This window comes from Leuciscus leuciscus (assembly GCF_965113295.1).
Source record: "Leuciscus leuciscus genome assembly, chromosome: 22".
NCBI classification, from domain to species: domain Eukaryota; kingdom Metazoa; phylum Chordata; class Actinopteri; order Cypriniformes; family Leuciscidae; genus Leuciscus; species Leuciscus leuciscus.
The window spans coordinates 11332020-11357643 of NC_138746.1; the positions used below are offsets into that span (position 1 = coordinate 11332020).

A 25624-nucleotide genomic window follows, 5' to 3' on the forward strand; every position below is an offset into this window, starting at 1 on the left:
CAACAGAATTAGAAAAATAATAATGATTGATGAAAACAATGATTCAAACATTTCCATCTGTGTGGACTGTGTGGATGCAGCCCAAATAGTAACCATACATGTCATTTGTACCTAGGATTTGTTGCACTAATTGGGGGTCTAAGAGGTGGCAACACTCAAAGTTAGCCTGTTGCATATATGAACTACTCAAAAATGGAAAATGGCCATAAAAACATCAGAACATTGAGATGAATTGACTAAAATGGGTATGTGAGGAGGAAGGTACCTCAGACTTGAGTTTGAACGGCAGGTGAAAAAGAAAACATAGGCTTCAGATCGCTATTCCATTTGGCACTGCTAGTGGGGCAAAAAATTATATACTTCTCCTTTAGCATAAAAAGAATGTCTGTCTTGTCAACGCAAAGTGAGGAGATTGCTGTGGTTCAATACAAAATCAATGTGTATATTTAACATCAGTTATATATATATATAATATCAGTTATATATCGATCATTGCCTAGGGAGAATTGACATCTTCACTCTGTATTCAAATTATATATATAAAAAAAAAAGTTAAAGATATTGTAAGCGTAATGTATTGCGTTGTGCCTGCTGTCCATTGTTTTATTTGTGCTAACACAATGAAACATGCCAAATTGTGCGGATGTAATTATTGGCCAGGCTGTCATAAAAATAAATTATGAACACATGCGAACACAAGAGAGAACCAACAAAATATTATTAACAGATTATGTTGTGGTCAATGTATGCTTTTTCCTGTGAGCTTTTTGTTTTGCTATGCATTTTTCTTTTTCTTTTTTGCACAGTAAAATAAAACCTGTAGCTGTAGTTTACCCCCTTTTTGCCAAATAATTTTGTCAGATAAATACCTTAACCAAATGTTTTGTTCTTCCATGATATTTAATATTTAAAAATACATATTTGTTTGTGTACAAGTTTTTCTATCCCGGTTGGGACTTCAACCTGATATACACAGACTCATGGGGACTAGTGTCACCGTGGGACCTAAATTGAGATCGCTGTGAGGAAACAAGCTTATAAATCATACAGAATGAGTTTTTTTGAAAATGTAAAAATGCAGAAAGTTTTCTGTGATGGGTAGGGTTAGTGTAAGGGGATAGAATATACAGTTTGTACAGTATAAAAACCGTTACGTCTATGCAGATTCCCCACAAAGTTAGTTAACCAGATGTGCGTGTGTGTGTGTGTGTGTGTGTGTGTGTGTGTGTGTGTGTGTGTGTGTGTGTGTGTGTGTGTGTGTGTGTGTGTGTGCGTGCGTGCGTGCGTGCGTGCGTGCGTGCGTGCGTGCGTGCGTGCGTGCGTGCGTGCGTGCGTGCGTGCGTGCGTGTACTGGCGATCCATTTCTTCTCAAGTGTGATACTTCTTAAAAGTTGCAGATGAAGGGTGAAGTAAGGAGAGATGTCAAAATAGAAGGCATTTGGTGTGAAAAGTTGTCTTAGTTTATTCTTTTGCTTTCATCTGAAAAGCACTGAAGGAGAGGACAGGGTTGGGTCATGCTAGATCAAATCTGAACTGTGGAGTGCAAACAATTTGTCTCTGAAGAAAAATCCAAAAAAGCCAGCTTGACTGTTTTTGGTATATACTGTATATTTTTGGTATGTAAAAAAATGCAGAAAGTTTTCTGTGATGGGTAGGTTTATGGGTAGGGTTAGGGGATACAATATACTATTTGTACTGTGTGTGTGTGTGTGTGTGTGTGTGTGTGTGTGTGTGTGTGTGTGTGTGTGTGTGTGTGTGTGTGTGTGTGTGTGTGTGTGTGTGTGTGTGTGTGTGTGTGTGTGTGTGTGTGTGTGTGGTTGCATGGAGGTCATATTGCTTTTGAGCTGTGGAGTGATATTTCTTTTCTTTCATCATTTGCACCGTCAGCGTCTCTTCATAGGTCGCTTTGGGTCTTTATTTCACCTTTTGGTACAAACTTAATTAAAATTATGGATTGAAATCAAAATGGCATCTTATTCACAACCCATTTTACTTCTGTTGTGTGACATATTTCCGAGTCAAACTTGATTTTATCCTGCAGGGTTTGATTGAGTTTGCTGAAACAATACCTAAAGAGCTATGTGGCTGTTTAATATGATCTATACTACCATTTAAAAGTTTGGGGGAAGATAAATATTTTTTTTATTATTATTTATTTAAAGACACTGTTCAGCAAGGATCAGCAAAAAATCAAAAGTGACAGTACACTTTATTTCAAATAAATGCTGTTATTTTGTAACTTTCTATCAAAGAATCCTGAAAAACTGATTTCAACATTACTAATAATTTTTTCTTGAGCTCCAAATCTGTTTCTACTGTATGTTTGATAAAAAAAAAAAATGTAGCCTTGCTTAGTTTGAGACTATTTTCTAAAATATTAAAAAGTTATACCGGCCCCAAACTTTTGAACAGTAGTATGACATCAGCAGAAAATGAAAGTCATTTCAGAAAAGGAGCTGCTATATTCTAATTAAAGATATCGAAAGACAATTTTTGTTTTTATTTGGAATAACATGCAGATATGACGTGCGACACGTCATATCTTTTTTCAGTTACAAGCACAAAGTGATTATGTACAATCTACCTATAACTTCTGTTTCCCTACATTATAGCCCTCATGAGCACACACACATACACACTTACACAGGTGAATGTAGCGAGTCTCACACTGAGAGTCAGGTGGAAACAGCAGAGCAGAACATCTGTTTGTAAGATAACAGATTGTTTCTCCTGCCAGTACAACCTCAGCTCTCAGACAACATGTCAGCAGAGCACTTGCAAAACACAATCCCAGTTATGCATCCATCTCATCTGCTTATTCTGATGAAGAGGTTCACCGCCAGTGACTGGGACGATGTGTGGTGAACAGGAAGAAGTAATAAGCACTGAAAGTCATTCCAGTCCATCCACATTTCATTTTTACTGTTAACATTTCTGTCAAACATAGATCTAAGCCACATCAGAGCACAATAAGCGTGGGATAATGAACAGTCTTCTGGCCATTATGACAAAATGAACCCCAACAGGGTAATCAAGACCCTAATGTGAAACCCCCTGAAGGGGGTTATTTTATAATAATGATTATTCATTATTGCATTTCCATGGCTACTTATCAAATAAATACATGTACCTTCGATATTTATTAGAGTAGAAATAATTATAAATGAATAAAGGCAGCATGAAAAGTACAAGCACATAAAAACTGTTCACCTTTAACTACTCTATTTTGTTTTTCTTTTTGGCAGGCCATTCAGATTCTTTTTCTCTGGAAAAGAGGCTTTGGATTGCTTAGTTTCAATTGACAAAAATGTCATGAGTGAATATTTTTTGGTTAATTGTATTACCTTTGACCCTTGACGACCATGGCATTGGCTGATGGGGTTATAGAGTATCCTCCCAGTATGTTTTTTTTTAGTGTTTTTTAGTACGAGAAAGCCTGCAATGTGTCTAGATTGCCTGTTTACCCTTTTAAAATGTCCATTTAGTGCATTTAAAGCACAGTCAGCACCGTGGGGAAGTCGCATAGGGAGTGAATGAGAGTGCAGTCTTTTGGTAGTTTTATAAGTGAGCAACAAAGCCAAATTGATTTTATTCTGACCTGCTTTATCTGCAGCTCCAATCTGTCGTGGCAGACTGACTTATTTATAACCCTTTCAAGCAAATGCATTTCGGAGTACTTCTGGTGTAATCATAATATTTATCATTTTATAAACAAAAATAATATTACAGGTTATTTTGGTTCCATTCCATTACTATTGCCAATTTGAGATTATTATTCAAAATAGTAGATATTATTATCCATATTGAAAACGGGTAATAGAAAAAACCAACTTTATTGGTTACCTATAAAGTTCCGTATTAATTATAAGGTACTGCTACTGACTTATAAAGCCCTAAACGGCTTAGCTCCAGTCTATTTAACGGATCTTTTATCACCCTATAATCCATCGCGCTCTTTAAGATCACTAAATTCAAGGCTTTTGGTCATACCTAGGATATCCAGAACCACCAAAGGAGGGAGAGCATTCTCACATTTGGCTCCAAAACTCTGGAATAGTCTTCCTGATACTGTTCGTTGCTCAGACTCGCTCTCCCAGTTTAAAACTAGATTAAAGTCGCATCTCTTCAGCCAGGCATTCATATAATCCTACAGTTCAAACTACAATCCGGCCTCTAGCTCATAAATGCCAGAGGAGAACTGGCCCCCGACTGAGCCTGGGTTCTCCCAAGGTTTTTTTTTTCTCCATTAGGTCACCTGATGGAGTTTTAGGACACCATTAGGTCACTTGATGAAGTTTTTCGGTTCCTTGCCACTGTTGCCTTTGGCTTGCTCAGTTGGGGATATTTTGGGGATATTTAATTTAATTTTATCAATCAATAAATTCCTCTTGAAACAAACTTTGTTGTATTATTTTAATTTAATACTGTGAAGCTGCTTTGATACAATCTGTATTGTGAAAAGCGCTATACAAATAAACTTGACTTGACTTGACTTGACTTAATAGTATAAGACATGTTTCTTCGACAACAAATCAGCATAATTAGAATGATTTCTGAAGGATGATGCGACACTGAAGACTATGTAATGATGCTGAAAATTCAGCTTTGCCGTTGGCCAGTGTCTTGGTGGGTTTGGTTTTTTTCCCCTTTTTTTTGGTTTTTCTGCTGTTGTAGTGAATTATTAGACTACAATAATTGAAATGATAATGTGTAAAGTGATATGGAAATGTAATGTGGTCAAGACCTTGAACTACTTAATAAACATTATAAAAAATATAACCAACACCTTAGTACATCTGTCAGCCAATCAGAATCAAGCGTTCATCAGTGCCGCAGTACAAACGCATGTAAATATGTTTGCAGGACTAATCAACATTTTCTATTGTCTATTTTCCATGAAGCCTCTTTCTGAGAGTGGTCCCTTTTGAACATTCTGTTGACTATAAGTAACTTCGCAACTACATGTCAACTTATTCTAACCCTAACCCTACAAGTCTACTAATACTCTACTAACACTCTAATGAGAGTTAGTAGACAGGTAGGTGCACTGTTACTTAGTCAACAGAATGTGTTAAAGGGACCATCAAAATAAAGTGAAACCAAAGTTATGAGCCCATGTGTACTGTATTTGTTCTGCTGCTGCTGTAAACATATTATTAGCAATTATGTATTGTAATTAGTGGCATGACAGGTGTTTGGCTGCGCACGTTTGAGTGCTCAAAAATTGCTCTCAAGGTTACATTGCATACACGTACACACACCCATTTTTCTCTCGCTTTTTTCCTCAGCATGTTGTTTATGAGATGTAAAGTAGCTAATTGTGCAGCTTGTTAGCAAGGGCATGGAGGAGCAGACCTGTCTAATCTATTTGTTCGTTGTGTTCTGTGTTTTCTGTCTCTCACTCCTGCTTTTGTGTTGGGAGGAACACTATTGACCTTATCATGTCAGGTAACTGGGCTGTGGTCAATGTGGCCAGTCAGCGGCCGACAGTGATAGCAGCACAAAGAGGAGCGTGGGCATTATTGACCCTGAGGAGGGCAGTGGCTCTCAAACGCTTTTTGCAAAGGAAAAAATGGCTGCTGTGGTTGCCAGAATAATTCTGTAAAAATACAGTAAAAGGTAAACATATTAATTGAACAACCTGTAAATCGTACAATTAAAAAAAAAAAAAAAAAGAATATTTAACCAGTAAATCAAACATCCCTTTAGGCTGAATTAGCAAGGCCACGCTGCAACTAAAATATGTCTTGTAACTATTCTGATAACTGCCATAACAACACAGGGGATAAAGAGAAAGCCATATGATGAATCAAAGGGATCGCAAATAGCTTTTCCACAAGCTTGGGTAAATACTAACATACAAAAGGTGCACACAAGGTCATTCACATTAACACAAAACACCAAAATAGTGCATGCTGCTACAACAATGCGATAAACATTAATTTGACAACATGAGATTTAACATAAAACCCTACTGATAACAACAACAAAAAACAAGAAGAATATTTATTCAAATGAAAAACCGTCAAATTGTTTACTCAGGGAATTCTATTCTGTCAGTTTTATGGCTTTTGGCTGTAAATTATAAGATGATTTGTTCTTTTTTATACTTCAATTTTTTTTTACATTTAACAGTTTTCCAAGTGTAAAATTACATGAAATGTAAGGTTAAAGGGGTGGTTGAGTATGATTTCACTTTTCTAACTTTAGTGTGTAATGCAAAGTTACAATACTCAAAGTTAAAAGCAAAGGAAGATATTTGCTTTTAAAGAAAAGGACTGCAACAAACGGCTGGTTGGGACTACATGACATTCCTCCCGGGTTAGTGACATCACTAACCCTAGAATTTACATAAACCCCGCCCCCGGGAACACGCAGTCCACTTGAGAAGAGGAGAAGTTGTTGTATAAGAGTACATTTGTGAGTCAGCTCAAACTTTAGCATCCATCTTTTCACATGCAATAGAAAGTCACTCTGTGTGCATCTCACAACAGTTCCTATTCAAGCGATTTATAGATTATCATGACAGAAAATGCTAATTGAAGATAGTTAACTCCATATCAGCAACATAAATTCATCAACTAACCATTCAGAGACGTCCTGTTGCATTCTACATGTTGTCACTTTTTCTTGAGTCTCTCCATCTTTGTCTGACACTTTCTGTCATTTTAATGTGTCTGCCTGAGGTAATAGCAGCTGCTAACACACATGAGCTCTTGAAACCCTGCCCTCTGCATTAGCTCATTTGCATTTAAAGGGCCAGGCACAAAACGGTGCGTTTTTGCAAACCCTCAAAAAGTGACAACTTTAACTTGCTATATAAAAATATCTGTGGGGTATTTTGCGCTAAAACTTCACACACACACTCTGGGGACATCATAGATATATTTTACATCTTGTGAAAAGGGCATTTTACCACCCCTTTAAATCTATTACAGTTTTTCCCGGTATGTGTAGTAATAGAACCAATTAACAGGTTTTTACCGTCTTTTACAGGTAAAGTTACAATAATGTTCTACAGTGTAAAGTTAAACTATAGCTTAGTAGTTAAGGCTGGAATGCTCTGACTGAATGACTTTTGCCCAGATTTGCAGTCTGGACAAGACGAGTTCAGTTGCTGAAAGATCCAGTCTGCAGATTTTGGGCAGTCAGAATGGACAGATTTCAAAGGAAATTGCATATAGTGTATGATGGCCACATATTTTTTAGCTTCAGACTATGAATCCATCCAGTCGGAGGATATCAAATGTTTGAATTTTAGAACACATATTGTAGTGTACAATGTGTTTTTTTCCCAGTTGTCTCTCCCACCCAAGGCCGCATCCAAATGCACTTTTTTTTTCAACTCAGAAAACAACACTAATAACAACAGCTGTCAGCTCCTGTACATAAATGTTTCTTTTCATCTGTCACGCATTTATCAAGCAACAAGGCACATGTTTCTGCGTTTGTTGTATGACTTTAAAGTCTGTGTGATCAGTCGTTTTTGACCAGTTTTTTGGTAACCATTTACAGTGGTAAATATAAAGCTATGGTAGGACTTCAAAAGATATGAAACATTGCACAACAGTTATATGGACTACTGTTATGTTGTTTTTATGTTTTTGGTCCTTTTCAGGAGCTTGAAAGCCATTTGTCACTATGATTTATCATGGAAAGAGCTACTGTATGGAAAAAATACTATATAACATTCTCTTTTTGTTTTGAAACAACGTAAGGGTGAATAAATAATTGGCATAACTGTCATTTATGAGAGAACTATCCATTTAATTGCTGTGGGCCTCATAGCGGATGGATCAAAACCTCTTTGGTCAGCAGAAAACTGAAAGGCGAGATCTGAAGGTCTGCTAATGTGGAAAGTGATATCAGCTAAACGCAAGCTTTATCATAGAAATGAGCAGTGACTATAATTATAAAATATGCCACATATAGCTCAATCATTTCAGCTAGAGAATAAAGATAAATCATTGTTATATGTTATATATCCCCCTTTCTTCACTTCTAAACCCCATTAGCATTGTTAGCCGCTGTCATCTGAGCTGCCAGGCCTGTTATACAATAAACACCAAGGGCCCTATCAAACACAAAAGCAAGTGTTTTTTGCTAGTTTTAGCCCGACACAGTTATCATTTTCACGTCCTGCACCACGTTGTTTAAATAGCAGATGCATTTCCGCATTGTTGGCACGTTGCTATTTTGAGGCAACTGAAATAGACTGCGCCGTTGACCAACTAAAACCTAGTCTAAAGTCAATGGCACAGTATTTTTTTGTTATTTAAAGGGCGCATTAGTAATATGCACCTATAGGCGGGTCCACAGCGCACGTACACGTACACGTACACGTACACGTGCTTATTACATACACAGAGACGTGGTTTATTGCATGTTACGCCCAAAACACACCCATTACTTATTAAGAGAATAGGGATAACCCCTTTAGACCATGCGCCTGGCGCTAAACTAGCAAAAGTGGATTCGGACACTCCCTAAGTGCACTTGCGCCCTGCGCTTTAGACCATGCGCTTAAATCGTTAAAATAGGGCCCCAAGTGATTTCATTACACTATCCTAAATCACATGGGTAACATTGAAGTTAAGTGATGTTGTTGACACCCACCACACCAGATCTCACGTCTTCTTGACAATGGCCTGCGAATGACGGGTGAAGTCATTATGCCTCAAGGAAATAGAAAGTCAGGTTGAGAGTGTATTCCCTCTCAGAATAACCTTGGCGTCACACTGAGGCTGGAGTGTGGCTGATTGCTTGTGGAAAACACTCATCAGTTGGAAGAGTGACCTTGGTGTGGCATAATGACACTTTGTGAAGAGGCAGGTGGTGCGAAGAGGACTCGCTGCAGACAGCTGCTCGCTCGACACCCACCGAGACATTCTTCCGATTATCACTGGAAACTTGTCTCACGCGCATCGCTCACGCCGAACGCGAGAAGGCATTTAAGTTTCACGTGGACAAGACAACAGCCGTTTCCAATAATGCAGTAGCTGTAAAGTGTTCATTTACAGTGTCTCAGGTCAACAGAGTCTTTCTGATTACCTTTAATGGAGTTCTCGGATTCGCACATCCTGTCTCAAAGTGCAGAATTCATCGGGGTTAATCATGCGCGCAGCTCACCTGCCAAAGATCACAATAACGAGTTTGATTTTCCATTAGTCGAGAGCACTTTAGCCTTCTCCTCATGCGCACCTGATTTGATTCAGCCTCGCAATTAATTCACTTGAGACGGACATCTCTCCTCAGCAGAAAACATTTAGTTCTTCCGAAGATTTTGTCCTTTTGTTATGTACAGTGTGTGCTGTAAATAAATGCAGTTCGTTGAAATATTGGGTCAAGAAGGTGAATTTGAACTTTGATATTTTGAAAATGTAATTTTGCACGAAATCACACTTACAATCATGCACTAGTGGACTGGTCGTTTCATTGTTGCTCCATCCGAATACATTTGTTTCTTTCGTTTGTTCGTTTGATTGAATCAATGTATTTTTGTTTTATTCTTTTTATTTCATTTTAATTCATTCAATCATTGTTCATTCAATTTTTTTACATTTGTTTAATAAGTAATAAATAATCAATAATAGACTTGCGAGGAATCTGTGTAAAACAAACACGAATTACTGTCCAGATTACTCAAGGGCTCAAAGAGCCTCCACTCCTTTTCTAGTTTCTGTTCTGAATGCTCATTGAATGATGATGTAGCATTATCAGATCAAGCAATATCAGATACACCTCTTGTTGTTCCACATGAACTTTCAGAGGCTTTTCTCTTAAATCGATGACATGTAAAAACCAAAAAACACCCCTGCTGCAATTCTAATAATCTTTAGAATTTTAAGTTTAAGTATATTACTGTAATCAGACTACAGTTACTTTTTTATTGATACTATTTTGTTGTTTCATATTTTTAAGTAAATCAGGATTATTCATAAAAGCATGTAAAACTAACTCAAGTCTATTTACTTTTTGTTATGTGAAGATCACATTGTCTTTATTTTTGCTACTTTTCAAATTCATTTTATGTATAGATTTCGTGTTTTGCCATTGTCCCAGACACAGACTTTCAATCTTAAACTACTAAAATGTATTATAAAGAATAAAAACAAACTTTAAAAATATATATAATCTGAGAAGAGTAAATACACATAAACCATTTCAATATGTTATGTCATTTCCAAGGCAACCAACAGTTTTGCAACTAATAAAGTTGTATCAAAAGTTAGTGTATGTGGTCACCATGAAATGAAGTGAAGAGCATGCTTAAGATGAAATATGAGGCCATGTTTACACCTGGTATTAAAGGAGAACTCCGGTCAATTTTAACATTGAGCTAATTTTTTTGTACATTTGGATTGCTGTCAGTACAGAGAACAACGACAAAAATCGGTGTTGCCTACACCGTGTTATCCTCTTTTTAAAATTTGCACCCTGTTGACTTCAATGGGGCAAGTTTTAAACCTGCTTTTAGCCTCTTAACATCCTTGATGTGTCATTAGTCAATTGTCATTGTGAACTCGACAATCGACTACTGTGGACTTCGACCGAAAACAGGATGTAAATACAGGTATGTGCGCTGGCTGAATAAACATCATTTTTATTCATATCTTTCACATCTACTGCAGTCAGATTCACCCGCGTTCACTCCGAAGGAATCACTCACATGACCTGTGCACTTGTAATGACACATCAAGGATGTTAAGAGGCTAAAAGCAGGTTTAAAACTTGCCCCATTGAAGTCAACAGGGTGCAAATAAAAAAAAAAAGGATAACAGATAACGGTGTAGGCAACACTGATTTTTGTCGTTGTTCTCTGAGGTCTGAGCTGTTTTCTGGGCCCTGGAGGTGTTCTGACATGCTCTGACATTTGTGTTTTTTTCTGTTACTAGTGACATTTTCATGGCTAAAGTCTAATTACACTGTATTCAGCACAAACTCTGCTACAATAATATATCAGCAGCATGTATGTAAAAGTGTGTAGTTTTGAGATAATGACATTTATGCGTGGTTTGTGAAAATACAAAAATTCTCACTGAAATAAGGCCATGAAACCCATACTGATTATTTCTTCACAAGACTTTTGAAAGTTGTATGACATAGCCTAGAATATTTGCTCCAAAACTATGTGAAAATCACCCTGACTGCTCATTCAGATAAGACAATATATTGATTTAAAATTTCTAAGACGTGTTTTGTGTGAAAAAAGCCTTATGCGAAGAGGCGTGATCATCTCATGAATATGTAAGCCTTCAACACCTGAGAAAGACAAAGACACTCCCCTAACTGCCCTATTAGGAGCGATCAGGCCCTGTCATTCAGAGCAACCTTGCACAAAGAATGAGGAGATTTAAAAAAGAATGGCTTTTAGATTGTTTGGATTTATTTACAACACAACACAATCCAAAAATACAAATGACAAAAGAGCACATTGAAAACAATGATCCAAAGACAGAGACCTTTGTGCCATTCCTAAAAACATTGTACATACCTTTCATTTCCAAGGTGTTTGATTTTCACTTTACCATGTTCATGTACAGAGACTCATGTAAATGTTGAAGTCAGCAGGACTCAGTTGCATCTGGTCCCTGAAAGAAGAAAAAAAGAAAAAACTGTGAACATACTGATATCAAGAGAAACTATAGGGCTGCACGATTTTGGGAATAGATTTTAGATTTTTTAAAATTCACAGAATACACACACACACACACGTTTCCAACAATATATAATGAACACCAGGTTTGTTGTGCCTTGTAGGCATAGGCTACGCAGTGCTGCATAAAATAATAATAACAATAAATTAAATCTTCCAAAAGATTTCAAGAACAACTACGCTAGAGAAAAATATATTGATTATCATATGTTACTTCAAATGTTTCCATTCGTTATGATGATATGAAATGAGATAATAGTAAAAACATAAAGCCTAATGTTTGGTGCATTTTTCCTTTCAAACGCAATCGCGCTCCAAAATATGATACATTCAAACGCACAGCGCGCTCCAAAATATGATACATTCAGACCCACAGCGCGCTCCAAAATATGATACATTCAAACGCCATCGCGCTCCAAAATATTAAACATTATGGTTATACATATCTATGTTTGAGCAGATATCCACAAACAGTATTTAACAGGAAACACGGGTCTAAATAGTATAATATTCACCATATATCTAGCAACAGTTCAACTGCAATGTGAAGTTTATGCAACAATACCATAAACTAATAAGTAAGAATTTCTTACCTTACATCTTTCTTGTCTTCAAATCGTGTTCTTCTTCTTCTGGGGGTAAATCCAATGTAAGCTCAGACGTGTCTTCCAAACTCGACGAAAAGCAGAGACTTGTGAAGTTTGTTGGTGTTTTGTGTTTGAGGTAACGAGGGCCTTCGCGTCCCATGTGGAGATTTGCATGTGAATCTCTTTTGCGCGAGTGGGCGTGTCGAATTAAAAAGTAATTAGCAAGCGTTTGAGATACTGGACATCCTGTTGGTTTTATAAAAATTACTTAAACAGAGAATATTTGTTTTCAGTTTGAATCCGATCATTTAAAAGTACACACTTAAATGTGTATAAAGGTATATGGCTCATAAATGTGTGAGAAGTATTCGCTGAGTTTTGTTTCAGTTTATAGACGTGCTCAAGAAAAAAAAGTTCACCGCGACGGAGAGGCAGAACGCACACCCTGTTTATTTTCTTTATTTTACAAAAGCACAATGTTTTGATTTGATTGTAAGTGGACACATACAAAAGTAGAAATATCACAGATTCTTTTTTTATATTTCTTTTTTCTGTATAACCATAAATGACGGAGTAATTTAAGTTTATGTTGCTGCAATGTGAAAAAAATCCAGCAAAACGCGTCGGCGCGTTTCTCGACCTCAGAGGGTTAAGATGCGTTTTGGTCAATTGGATCACAAGTGGACAATGCTAAATACAGGTGTAAACAGGGTCTAAAACATTTTGAGCTTGTCCACTTTCAACCACTTCCAGTGGTAGTCGAAAACGCATTTGACCGGACTGCTTTAGACGTTCATGTGGTTGAATGCGTTTGAACATCTGCAAAAGACCGCCAACTGTCTCCGCCTACTGACCTAACGCCAGACTGGATTTAAACTTTGTCTGTTTAAAAAAAAAAAATTATACTAAGCACAATGTACCATTACTAATTTCGAACACACTCTCACCATGTTTGGCGTGATCTTGCGGCTGTCAGAGCAGAAATGAGAGCTGATGATCTCCATACGTTTTTCTGTCATCTCTGTGCACATTCATAATTTGCGTGAGCTTATTTTGTCCATTAGATTGAAAAATCTGAAAAACCCATCCATTTACCTAGATAGATACCATAGACCCTCCCCTCAAATAAATCAGGACAGAAGTGGTTGAAAGTGGACAAAACAGGTGTAAACGAGGATGTCTCTCTCCCTCTGATCGACCAAAATGCATCTTAATACCAGGTGTAAACAGGGCCTGAGATGTGGAGAAAATATAGAAAAAAGTGTGAAAATATGATTAAATTGTCTGTATTTGTGATAAATATTTATGTATGAGAAATGATAAATACATGTAAAATGCTATGAAATGAGTAAATTCCAAAAAGTCATTTCCATAACCGTCGTTTTGACCGCAGAATGAGTGGAAATGAGGAGAGCTTATTTTCTAAAATTCCTCATGGCTAGAAGGGCCTATACAGACCCTTTCCAAAAAATTTGAATATCATGGAAAAGTTTATTTATTTCCATAATTCCATTCAAAACATTAAACTTCCATAGATTATAGATTCAGGGCCCACAACTTAAACGATTTGTACATCATTTGGGCTTCCAGCTCATAAAACCCACGAAAAGGTGATTTCAAGGGATTTCAAAAAATTTGAATATTACATGAAATCACACAGTAATTACACAGTGATACCATGGTCATTGAACCAGGTTTTGGTTATTTTGGCAGTGTGGGCAGGTGCAAATCCTGCTGGAAAATGAAGTCAGCATGAAGTGCTCTGAAAATGTCCTGGTAGACGGCTGCGTTGACTCTGGAGTTAATAAAGCACAGTGGACCAAAGTCCTCTTTTCTGATGAGAGCAAATTTTGCATCTCATTTGGAAACCAAGGTCCCAGAGTCTGGAGGAAGAATGGAGAGGCACACAATCCAGTGTGAAGTTTCCACAGTCTGTGTTGGTTTGGGGAGCCATGTCATCGGCTGGTGTTGGTCCACTGTGCTGTCCACTCAACGCAGCCGTCTACCAGGACATTTTCAGAGCACTTCATGCTTCCTTCAGCAGACAAGCTTTATGGAGATGCTGACTTCATTTTCCAGCAGGATTTGCACCTGCCCACACTGCCAAAATAACCAAAAGCTGGTTCAATGACCATGGTATCACTGTGTAATTACTGTGTAATTTCATGTAATATTCAAATTTTTTGAAATCCCTTGAAATCACCTTTTCGTGGGTTTTATGAGCTAGAAGCCCAAATTATGTACAAATCGTTTAAGTTGTGGGCCCTGAATCTATAATCTATGGAAGTTTAACGTTTTGAATGGAATTATGGAAATAAATAAACTTTTCCATGATATTCAAATTTTTTGGAAAGGGTCTGCAGTTTTAGAAGAAGAAAAAAGAACAAATAAGGATATGAACTCTGCGCTGATGATTGTAAGATGATATTGACAGACACAGGTTTGATTGGTAAGCGTTAGCATGCTCTTATCAGGATGCTGCACTCCTCTTCTTTGAAGCTCACTTCCATCTCCTCCTTCTCCCCACAGGCATTACCATAGCCAGTGCTCTTATTGATACGTCTCAGCAGAGGCCCGGCGACTTCAAAGACAAGGGCTTGAGTCTAAAGAGCCGCAAACAGCAGCACACGGTGCACCAGGGAACCTGTGTTTGAACCAGCCGACTGACCTCACAGGAACCTCCGGGACGCACTGATTCTGATCTCTTTTCTCCCCTCTCTCTCTCTCGTACCACTAGAAGGAGATGGTGTTGATGAGAGGGGAGCTCTTGAAGTGTAAATGACAAAGGAGGGTCGAGACATTAGTAGTCCGTGTGTGGATCCTCCTGAATTCCACGCTCCATAGTGGAGCTCGTATTCCCTCAGTATTGATTGAACCTCTGTAGAGGACATCTGCATTTTGATTGTGCCCACTGTGTTTCTGTTTTTCAACAGCTGCTTCTCAAAAGAGGAGTGAAACTCACTCTGACCCAAAATAGTAACAGGTTACAGGCCAGAATTAATCATCTGATCACATATGTAGAGGCAAACCTTTCTCCACTTTTAGGGTTTAGTCCCGTCATTTATTGAAATGTCTTTTGATGACTCTTTGATACAGTAATTATCGTTAGCCGAGGACTGTATTTAATACATACGGTGCTTTGTAATAGTCTGGGTGAGCAGAAAGGCAGAACCTGATTTCACCATGTGCAACGTGTTCCTGGATCAACATCTTTGTTGATTCTGGAACAACATTCCAATCAACCAATCAGATTTGAGGGACAAGTTTAAAGTTTATGTCAAGTTTAGGCTTACAACCAAGGTTAGTTGCTTCTACATCAGAGTTATTCACCTGTCACTTCCCTCTGGTTTTAGACATAACTTATGGGTAGGTTTAGGGTTAGGGGTAGGGATATGGTTAGCACAACATTTTCGAACAGGAATGTTGTTCCAGAAACAAAATATGTTGAACTCTGCAAAGTCAGGACGTGTGTGTGGAAAGTTTAATTTTGTCTTGCAGAACTGACATTTGTATCTCCTAGTGGCCATACACTTAAATTCAAGAACTGAAAAGACCACATAAATTTAAAGCTAGTGTTTTTAGGCTTTTAGTCCATATAATTTAGCTTTGAACTTGACTGCATGCTAGTATGCTAGAGTATATGCTAGATAACAGGATCTGAAGGATCATGTGACACTGAAGACTGGAGTAATGATCAATGTTTCTAGAATGAAAAAGATTCTCATGCTCAAACACAACACATGATGTTTTGATGGCACTACAGGGAGAACGTTTACACTTTTTAGGAGTATTAACCTATACAAATAGCTTGTGTGTGCATGAGATAAAAGAAAGCGTTTTAATCATCAATTCCACAGGGTTTTTCAGCACTATATGATTGCAGACAGATCTACCTAATGGTACTGTAGTTTTGTACAGTTAGTTGTCATAGTAGTGCTGCATTTATCAGACAGTGGTTGTATTGAAACATCTTATGATCAACAGATAATGCCAGCAGAGAGTTAACAAGGTTACCCACAACTGAAGTGGACTTCAAATATTATGATGGTTCTGTGGCCAAAATCATTGGTTTCTATTTTAAATGTCTGGAGTCGTCAGACTAAAATTTCATTAGTACATAATACAAATGTCAGTTTAACACAGTATTGTTCAACATGTTAATAAAGCCAATAAATTGTTTGCCTGTATTTGTAACTCTTATTATCTATTGTCATAATGTTTTGAGTTGTTTGTCTCAGATAGTCAAGACATGTAAAAACTGTATAATTTCTATAAAAAAAACACTCTTATTATGAAAATCGATTAATAGTTTGTTAAACTAAAATAGGCCCAAAAACATTCTCACATGTCCTCTATAAAATAGTTTTGATGTATTTCTCCATTGTTTTCACAACCAAAATGTGTTGCACTTAAATCCTTCATTTTATTGAATCCTTTATAATATATATATATATATTTATTTTATTTTATTTTTTTGTCTAAAATGTCTTTAACGAAACCAGCCTAAACTAGTTGACCCAAAAAAGTGTAAATTCTGTCATCATTTACTCACCCTCATGTTGTTCCAAACCTGTATGTCATTCTTTCTTCTTTTTTGAACAATGTTGTTAACCAAACAGTTCTGCTTCCCATTGACTTTCATTGTATAGACAAAAAAAACGCTGAGATATTTTTCAAATTATTGTCTTTTGTGTTGACGACAGAATTGCAGTTTTTGGGAGAACATGGGAAACCTTGTATTCTTTCCAAAGAGACTTACTGATCAATTTTTGGTTTTTCATTGCAATGTTGATTCAAATTCAAGCACTTGTATATAAATTACTCCCGTCCAACTTCAATCTAACAAATGTATCGCTCATTGGGCTGTTGGCTCTTTTGCACTGTTAAAACATTCCATGCAGGGGTAATGTTACTGCATTGCAGAAGCAATAACATTGTTTTGTCTCTCATGTCTCAAATGTATTTGTTTTAGTTTATTTATTCTCATTTGCATACTTGAGTCATAACCTTTGTAAATTGTATAAATGTTGAGGAGATTTCTGGTCTAACAGCGTTATGTAATAATTTACCTTATACATAATCAAGTTTGAACAAGTGAAGAGCAGCCAAAGAAAGTTCATGTTTATGCAGAAATAAACATTTTGATAAATCTGTTGTATGCTTTAGTTTTCTTTCCGAAACTACTCTCTCTAGGAGTGAAGTAGTTTCAGCTTCACGTCGCCCACGTACCGTCAGTCTGAAGGCGAGGAGTTGAGTAACTTTTACGCAACATCAGAAGTGAAGATCTGTGTAATGAGATGCAGCGAGTGTCTAGCTGGTTCTTACAGGACAAACCATGTGGGTTAAATGGCTTGTAGACTGTTGGCAGTGTTTACCAAGAATAAAATACAAATATCAATTTTGTTGTGTTGAAAGTTACCTACTTTCATGCTCAGATTGTCTACTGATGAATCATCTTAATCTGTCTATAACCATCTATGTAGTTGACTCACCAAGTCATTTGAAATATGCTACTAAACCCAGATGAGATTGAAAAGCTGTTCAAATATTATCTACACAAACATACAATAGTTTAATGCACTGGTTGCTATATTGATTTTTCATTTTAAAAAAAGAAAAGGAAATCACATATGTTTGTAATTAAGTGCTGTTGCCATAGGTGTTAAGCGGAACAGAGGATTTATATTCGTACATGACTGATTTAAATGATTTTTTCAGTGAGTTTGCAGTACGATGGTAGACAGATGTTTAAATGTTCTACTTGCCGATGCTGTTATCGGATTGTTTGTCAATCTGGATAAATCCAAGCAAGTTAAACATCAAAGAAATCCTTCCAGTTTGACCTTATTTGACCCTCTTGCAGCCATCTGCTGTGTGTTATGGGTTATAAAAAAAAAAAATATATATATATACAGTATGAGCTATTGTTCTGCAGTTCTTGTTGTCCCCCCTGCTATGATCATAATGAATGAAAAGATGAACACAAAAATAAGTACTCTGAAAGTTATTATTAAGCACACTCGGAGTAAATTACAATGCTTTGTTTTAATTGCATTACTTAAATTTCAGCACTCAAAATATGTAGAAATGCACATAATAAAATTATGTTTGCAAGATGCATTTTCATGACTCATGCTGTGGTTATTCTACAAAATTGGGTCATAAGATTTTTAAAGCACATTTTTGTATAATTTTGAACATGTAAATGTGTTTATGTGTTAATAAGCTGCACTCTGCCATTTTAAAATGAATACATTTTAATATTTGTTGGGATGTAATTGTGTTCAGGAAAGTAACAAGGTTGACTAACTTTGAGTCAGGAAACTACTCAGTGCTTCTTAGAAAGAATTTTGCTGCTGATATTTCCATTTTTCAATTATCACTTGTGTTCTATACACAATTGCAGCAACTGAGATCATCCTCTACTGACCGACATAAAGAGTAAAGATCAAATATAAAAAAAAGAGTAGACCTCGTCATTGGTCTTTCATTCACAAAAAGATAAGATGATGATTATGATGATTTATGGAATAATTCTTAAAAAATGTGATGTCAACAGGGTTAAAGCATAACTTGGGCACAACTTCAAGTATATGAAATGTCAACTAAAATATAGAAAGAAAAAATATTAGCTTTTTTAATTGTAATTTGTTTTTATTGAAATGTGTATAATGCTAATACAGCATGGAAAAGATTAATACACAGGGGGTTGGACAGAACAAAAATTGCATCTTCATGCCCCCCCCCCCCCAAAAAAAAAATACCTAAAATATACAGACATATTTAAAAATGTCTGTATTAAGACATGTCACTATTTACACTTTGTGTAAGAGGGAAACAAATTTAGTAAAATATCATGTTTTGTAAAATATCATGGTTTGTCTCATATGACCGCGGCATTATGAACCCATCATTATCAACCCTCCTCTGCCCATTGTGTTTGAATGGCAGTGGTCAGAACGCCTCTCATCTAGAGCCTGATGTCTAGGCCAGACCTTAATCTTTACACCATTATGTTCTATTTATGTCTGGTAATTGTTGTCATCTGATGGTGAATGGTCAGTCACAGTGCAGTTGGACTACAAAGCCGGCAGTTGTTTTAGGGTCACATGTACCCACACAGTGAGAAGAAAGACTGTCCTGTTGGGCCGGCCGTTCACAGCAGCCTACATCACTGCTGACAAAGCCACCGCTCACTGTTCACCAGGCCACAGCCACAATGTGCCATTATGGTAATAGGATTATAATGTCAGTGATGAAGTCACATCGGTCAGAGTCATCAGGTTGCTAATGTGAGTCATGATGATCCGTTTGGTTTTTTAGTTCAGATGATTATATAGAGTGAGTAAAAGAATGAGAAAGCTACTCAGGATGATTATCACGCATCCTTATTGCAAATGAAGTTGGAATAATAGCATAGCTGTTTTGGAATTCAGTTAATTAGTCTTTATGTGAATATACTGCCCACAAATGATGGAGCAAGAAAAAAGGTTTTTAAATCACACTTTGCAGTCAACGCGCTTCCAGATGTGTATCAGTGAGTAAAATCTGTTACACAAATTTCAGTTCCCATGAATAGATTTTTCATTTGAACATAGCAGGTGGTGATAATGTTTAATTCAAAGACAAGACTGCAACTGCAGGGGTGGACGCAAAGGTGCTGTGAGAAATTTCTTTATGGAATGGCATGCAGAAAATGATCCCAATCCCAGAAATGTATCGCTGAAATAACTATCCTGAGTTATCAGTCATCTCTGTGACAGCCCTGGTGTAAGCAGTTAAATAAACAGTGGCCACGAAACGGGGTCAGATTCTTTGTTTAGCCAATCAGAACGCTTTTGAGGTTCTTTCTGTCTGTCAATTTTTTTTTTCTCATTCACACGAAGGGAAAACAGAAGCCATAAGTAGTCTAACAGAGAGTATAATTCCCATTCATTTTTCCCATAGGGATTTTTAAAAAGTCTTCATTACAGAATTCATTACAGAAGCTATGACTCCGGCTATGACCAACCAGCTACGAAAGTGAATCACAACTTTGATTTGAAGCAAAAAAATATTGGAAAATCAGACAAAAAGACAAAGGTACACTGCATACTTCATGGCTTTAATGGTGGACAGAACTACAATCCCATGAAGCACTGTGGATGACATAACTGAACTAAACGCAATGGAGAAATATAAAACTATTGATTTAAATATGCTGATTTTATATAGAAACAATATATTTTACTATAATTGCAAAATAAGCATATCGTGCATACAAATATTTAAAGGGATAGTTCACTTTGAAATTAAATTTTGGTATGTTTTAGCTTACCTCAAGGGCATCCAAGATGTAGGTGTCTTTTTTTCCGCAGTAGTTTCAATTTTGATATTTTTAGGTCAAACCATTCTTGTCTGTCAGTCATATAATGCAGGTCGATGGTCACTGTCTCAAAAATGATCTGAGAGCGCGGGCGGGTATAGATATATACACTAGTGTCGCATTGGGTACGGTTTCGCAGTAGCCAATGCGACATCTAGTGTATATATCTATACCCGCCCGCACTCTCAGATCATTTGGACGCAGCTGTGTTCAAGAGGTAAAAACGATATAAATATTGTTCGTTTTCTCACACAAACCGCTCGTTTCGTGTCTTAGGCCATCAATGTGTACTTACGATGGGGAATTGTTTAATTTGGACGATGGGGAATTGTTTTAATTTGGACTCTGTGCATGCTCTTCGAGACAGTGACCATCGACCTGCATTATATGACTGACAGACAAGAACGGTTTGACCTAAAAATATCAAAATTGAAACTACTGCGGAAAAAAAGACACCTACATCTTGGATGCCCTTGAAGTAAGCTAAAACATACCAAAATTTAATTTCAAAGTGAACTATCCCTTTAAGTAGTTTTTGTTTGTTTGTTTTAAGTAGATTTTTAACTCTTTCCCCACCAGTGGTTTTTTTGTTGTTGTTTTTTTCAAGTTGCCAGCCACCACAAGCATTTTTGATAATTAAAGCTGAGAAAATAGCATTTTTACCTTTGTATTTTTGGCCAATTTTTAAATACTATTTTGCTTCCAATCGAAACTTGTAACGTTATGATCCACCTCGTAGCTGATTGGTTTGGTTCATGGCTTATAACGCTTTAACATTTAAATTTTTTTTTATCCTTATTGGAGAAATAAATGGAAAAAGTACTTCCGGAACCAACACCGCTGAAAAAGTGGGCGGGCACTGTTGCACTTTTTTTGCTTTGCAAAACTCTCTGATTGGTGGAGAGTTCTCTGCAGAATCATGAGTAGGCTAATGTATTTTTTCGCCAGGAATTCTGCTGTTGAATGTGATTCTTTCAAAATATCAGATATTTCAGCAAAAGCATTTACGTAAGGGATAATGTAGTGCGAGGCGGTTGTTATAGCGAATACAACCCCGATAGGCTGATCAGGACCCCGACGCGAAGCGGAGGGATCTTGAATCAGCCTGAAGAGGTTGTATTCGCTATAACAACCGCCTCGCTCTACATTATCCCGCTTATTACATGGCTACCTACCAAATAAATCAATAATTTGAAAGAAAATATTGATTTAAAAAGGAGTTTATTGATTTAAAAACTATTGTATTGCTTCCGCTAAAGAAAATAGTCCGTTCCGTCTCTACGGTTAGAATCCTACGTCCATAGCAACGCTCTGTTTTTCATGGCAACAGTGTGTTATACTTAGCAGCGGTCTGTTATCAAGAAATAACAGACCGCATTCTACATTAGAATTTAACCAAGCCATGTAATAACATAGATAACAACCTCTTAGTAAGTCTATCTTTAAAGGTTTATAAGTAAGTTATTGTTAAAAAAAATTAATTAAATAATAGATTTTTACTTCCAGAACCCGGTTGTTGCACTCTATAAACTTGGAGCAGTTTTCATGAGTTTGGAGCGTGCAAAATGTGTGCTACATGAGGGGAATGCAGAGGCCAAAAGAAGACGAGTAGAAATAAGTTGACAGATAAAATACCATGATTACGCCAAAGCAGTTGAGCTGTAGAAAGAGGGGGCGTGTTTTAATCAATTGTTAAATCTGGTGCAAGTCTCTAGAATGGCTTGCATCTTTTACAGTCCCTTTTAAAAGGAATGTTTACATACCAAAAGTTTCACTTTAGTCCTTTAGGATCTTCAGCAAACTCTTCTGGTTGAGTGCTGGGACCTGCACACTCAACCATATCAGACCTCTCTAAACAAACAATTCACTGCATATCAAAGAAACGCAGCAATCTTCCGCATACATATTGTCCCTTGCATTTCGAGTCTCAAACTTTGCCTCAAGACACTGATCAGACTTGCATGAGGTGGGTGTTCATTATTGGACGGTTATGGATGCTGCCATGTTAAAGATAGCTGTTCTCCCCTGCCGATGTGTGTGAGGACCCCACATGCCTGAGGCTCCTGAGCCTGGCCCCTGACACCACACAGCATGAGCCAATATGAGCCAAGCTGCCATTTCTCTCCATGCTAATGCAATATTATTATTCCATATATGTATACATATTACAGCCCATAAACTTTGCACACAAAAATTATTTGTAGATATGATCTAATTCGTGCATGTCTGTGAGGAGCCACATTCGTTCATTAGTTGGAAGTTTCAAGAGCTTAATTTTCATATCATCAGTCTAAATAACAGTGGAGAAATCTGCTGAAATTCAATCAGCAAGTGAGGAGCTACTTTTAGCCTTCAGATGTTTTATGGATATGGCAAATGGTCTTTTGCATGTGCTTCGTTAAATATAAAGATGAGCATAACCAATGTCCATCACATATTGATATCTAGAATGCTTATTTTTTCTTCTTCTTCTTCACACTAACATTCGGTCATTAAAATTGAATAACACGCCAACCATAAAAATAATTAGCTATAGGTTAGCTGATCACCTTAAAAGTCCACAGATACTGCTGTCAGTTCGTACAGCTGTTAACACTTTCTCTGAACGCGGATGCAATGAGACCTGTTTATTTGTTAGTTCATGTGACGTTCGTTATAAAGCCTATTAAATGCACCTAAACATTTTTACCCAAAAATGTAAATTAATTTGACAGTTTTTTCGTTTCCTGTATTTTCCTGTTTTTCTTTTTCTGGAGATGGACGTTTAAAGAGGACATTTGTAATGTGGACTCAGCAAACCAGTGCATTTTCTCCTGTCTCAGGTTATTATTAAGAAGTGTTATTTTTGTAATATTTATAGTATTTATTCATATTTTCATTTCTTTTTAATTTTATATGTTCAGTTTTTATTTTTATTTCAGTTTGAGCTTAAATAGGTTTGTTATGTGCTTTTGTCATTTGTATTAGTTATTTTATATTATAAACTGTAGCTTTAATTTATTTTGATTCCAGTTTTTGTTTTAGTAATGTTAGTACTTTAACTTCTTTAATTAGTTGCTTTAAGATTTTCAATAGTATTTTCAATAGTAAATAGTAATTTTGTACCTGTACTAGTTTGTTTGTAAGTAAAAAAAGAAAAATGCAGGTTGACAAATTAGGGAAGTTAAGTTCAACACAATAATGATTTTTTGAGAGTACAAAAAAAGTAAACCTCACATTCAGAATGTTGCTAGTTGATCAAATTAACTTGCGTGGGTCATTTTACAATATTAGTGGTAAGTGCTGCCACTCTGTCAGTTTGTCATTATGTGGGGAGTGAGTGAGTGAGTGGGAATAATTTAGAACTCAAGGCCATTGTGGCAACTTTACTCAAGCTGATCATTACACTGCACCAAAATATGAAACCCAAGTCTGTTAGACTGCTCTTATTTGGTCAATATGAGAAAAAAAAACAGCACAGAATTCACTGTCAAGATTACAACACAGCAGCGCACTATATCTGCTCTTCTTTGGTATGGAAGGTTACTTGCTGCTTTTCTTCCACTTGTGCAGACCCAGCAATGGTGAATTTCAGATTGTGCCAGTTAATGTGATCACCATGTTTGTATTTCTTTCCCTCCATGTAGGTCTTAATCTGACGGGTGGAAAGGACTTGTTTGTGCATGTGCACATCTGATATAAAACCTATGAAGACATTGGATGGTGGGAACCCTCCATCATATTGGGTCTGAGACTGGCCGAGTGTTATGGCAGGCGCTCCTTTAAAAGCAGTCTTAGGGCCCGCCCCCTTCCTAATGCTGGCTACTTCATTCACAAACATCTGTGCAAGACCACTGGTGGCATCCCAGGTCGCACACACCGAGTTCCACTGATTTAAATTGAATGTCAACCCTTTGAATTGAACAGGGGTGTTATGAATCACCATCTGGTATTGTTTGAGGTCAGCTGACCAAGATAAAGAAAAGTCTTGAGGGAGTGATGGCGTGGCCAGTGAAAACAGAGATGGGTGGCCGGTCACTTGGTCAGAGTAGAATCTCAAACACACGGTGACTGCAGACATATCCATGGATTCATTCGGGTGGAGCTTCGCCCAGCTGCTGGTGGTCAGATGCGGGAATGTGATGACCTTCTCCCTCAAACATTTTTGGTCTGGTTTCGGCTCTGTTGTTCATGTAATAAGATGTTTTGAAAACGTAAGGCATTAAAAACTCTTTCAAACAATATGAACCCACACTGGTTGACCCATGATACTACAGTAGTTGATTAAAGAGCAAATATGCAAAGGCAAAAATGAGATGAAATAATGAAAGCAGTCTAAATTAATTCTCTTTGCCCAGAGGTCTTAATTAGATGACCTCTGCATTTTAAAAATCGTATTGTTAGTATTACATTGCTAGTACTAACGGGATAACGCCAGACCACAACAGACAATAAAGACAACGTATGAAGCGAGCCTCTGCATGGTCCTCTTGGGTCGAGTCAAGCACGAGAGAGGTAACCAACCTGAGCTCTTCACTCGACTCTGTTTATACTACACTACTACCGTAGTGAGGAGGACACAGCATGTCAGTGCTGATTCGGCATTTCAGTCACAAGTGTAGATAAGGAGGGGGGCTGCACGATTTGGGCTGCCAAACAACCTTATGCACCACAGGCTCACAATGTTCCTTGCACAAATGTTATTACCTCAAAACAACGTTTTTTTTTATTTTTTTTTACCATAGTGCATGATTTGTAAACATACTTTAGAGTTTCTTATCACGTAACCAGCTCCATACAGTATGTTCGGTTGGAGCGTATATAGGCTACTAAGCTTGCTTGTAAAATACAAAAAAATATATTTTAATGGAACTTTATTTTGTTTGCAAAATGTATGCACATTATAAAAGTTTGCAGCATTCACTGTGAACCGAGCCACTCTGAAACTGCAACATAAGCTGAACGCATGTAAATGAACACAGCGCCGCGGTTCACTCAGAAACACAGCGCAACAGACTTTTCATTGAATTCATTAAA

General features: G+C 37.1%; 2 protein-coding genes and 1 long non-coding RNA gene across 3 annotated transcripts in view; 1 reads left to right on the forward strand and 2 right to left on the reverse strand.

Moving 5' to 3' along the window:
- Positions 1–4501, reverse strand: part of LOC309486745 — a 387401-nt gene extending 382900 nt beyond the window's left edge. The window contains exon 1 of the long non-coding RNA XR_014201665.1: positions 4274–4501. This is a non-coding gene — a long non-coding RNA (uncharacterized lncRNA). The remainder of the gene's footprint in view (positions 1–4273) is intronic.
- atrnl1a (attractin-like 1a) overlaps positions 1–17394 on the forward strand; it is a 259263-nt gene extending 241869 nt beyond the window's left edge. Inside the window, exon 30 of the mRNA XM_082154105.1 lies at positions 14773–17394. Within this exon, the coding sequence (XP_082010231.1) occupies positions 14773–14897 (125 nt within the window). The 3' untranslated portion in view covers positions 14898–17394. The remainder of the gene's footprint in view (positions 1–14772) is intronic.
- Positions 17395–23942: 6548 nt separating this feature from the next.
- apcs (amyloid P component, serum) lies at positions 23943–25159 on the reverse strand. Its single transcript, XM_082154163.1, has 2 exons — positions 25013–25159; positions 23943–24769 (listed from the first exon to the last, which is right to left on the reverse strand). Exons 1-2 carry the CDS (start codon positions 25068–25070, stop codon positions 24102–24104), a joined length of 726 nt encoding a protein of 241 aa, XP_082010289.1. The 5' UTR covers positions 25071–25159; the 3' UTR covers positions 23943–24101.
- Between the last annotated feature and the right edge of the window lie 465 nt (positions 25160–25624).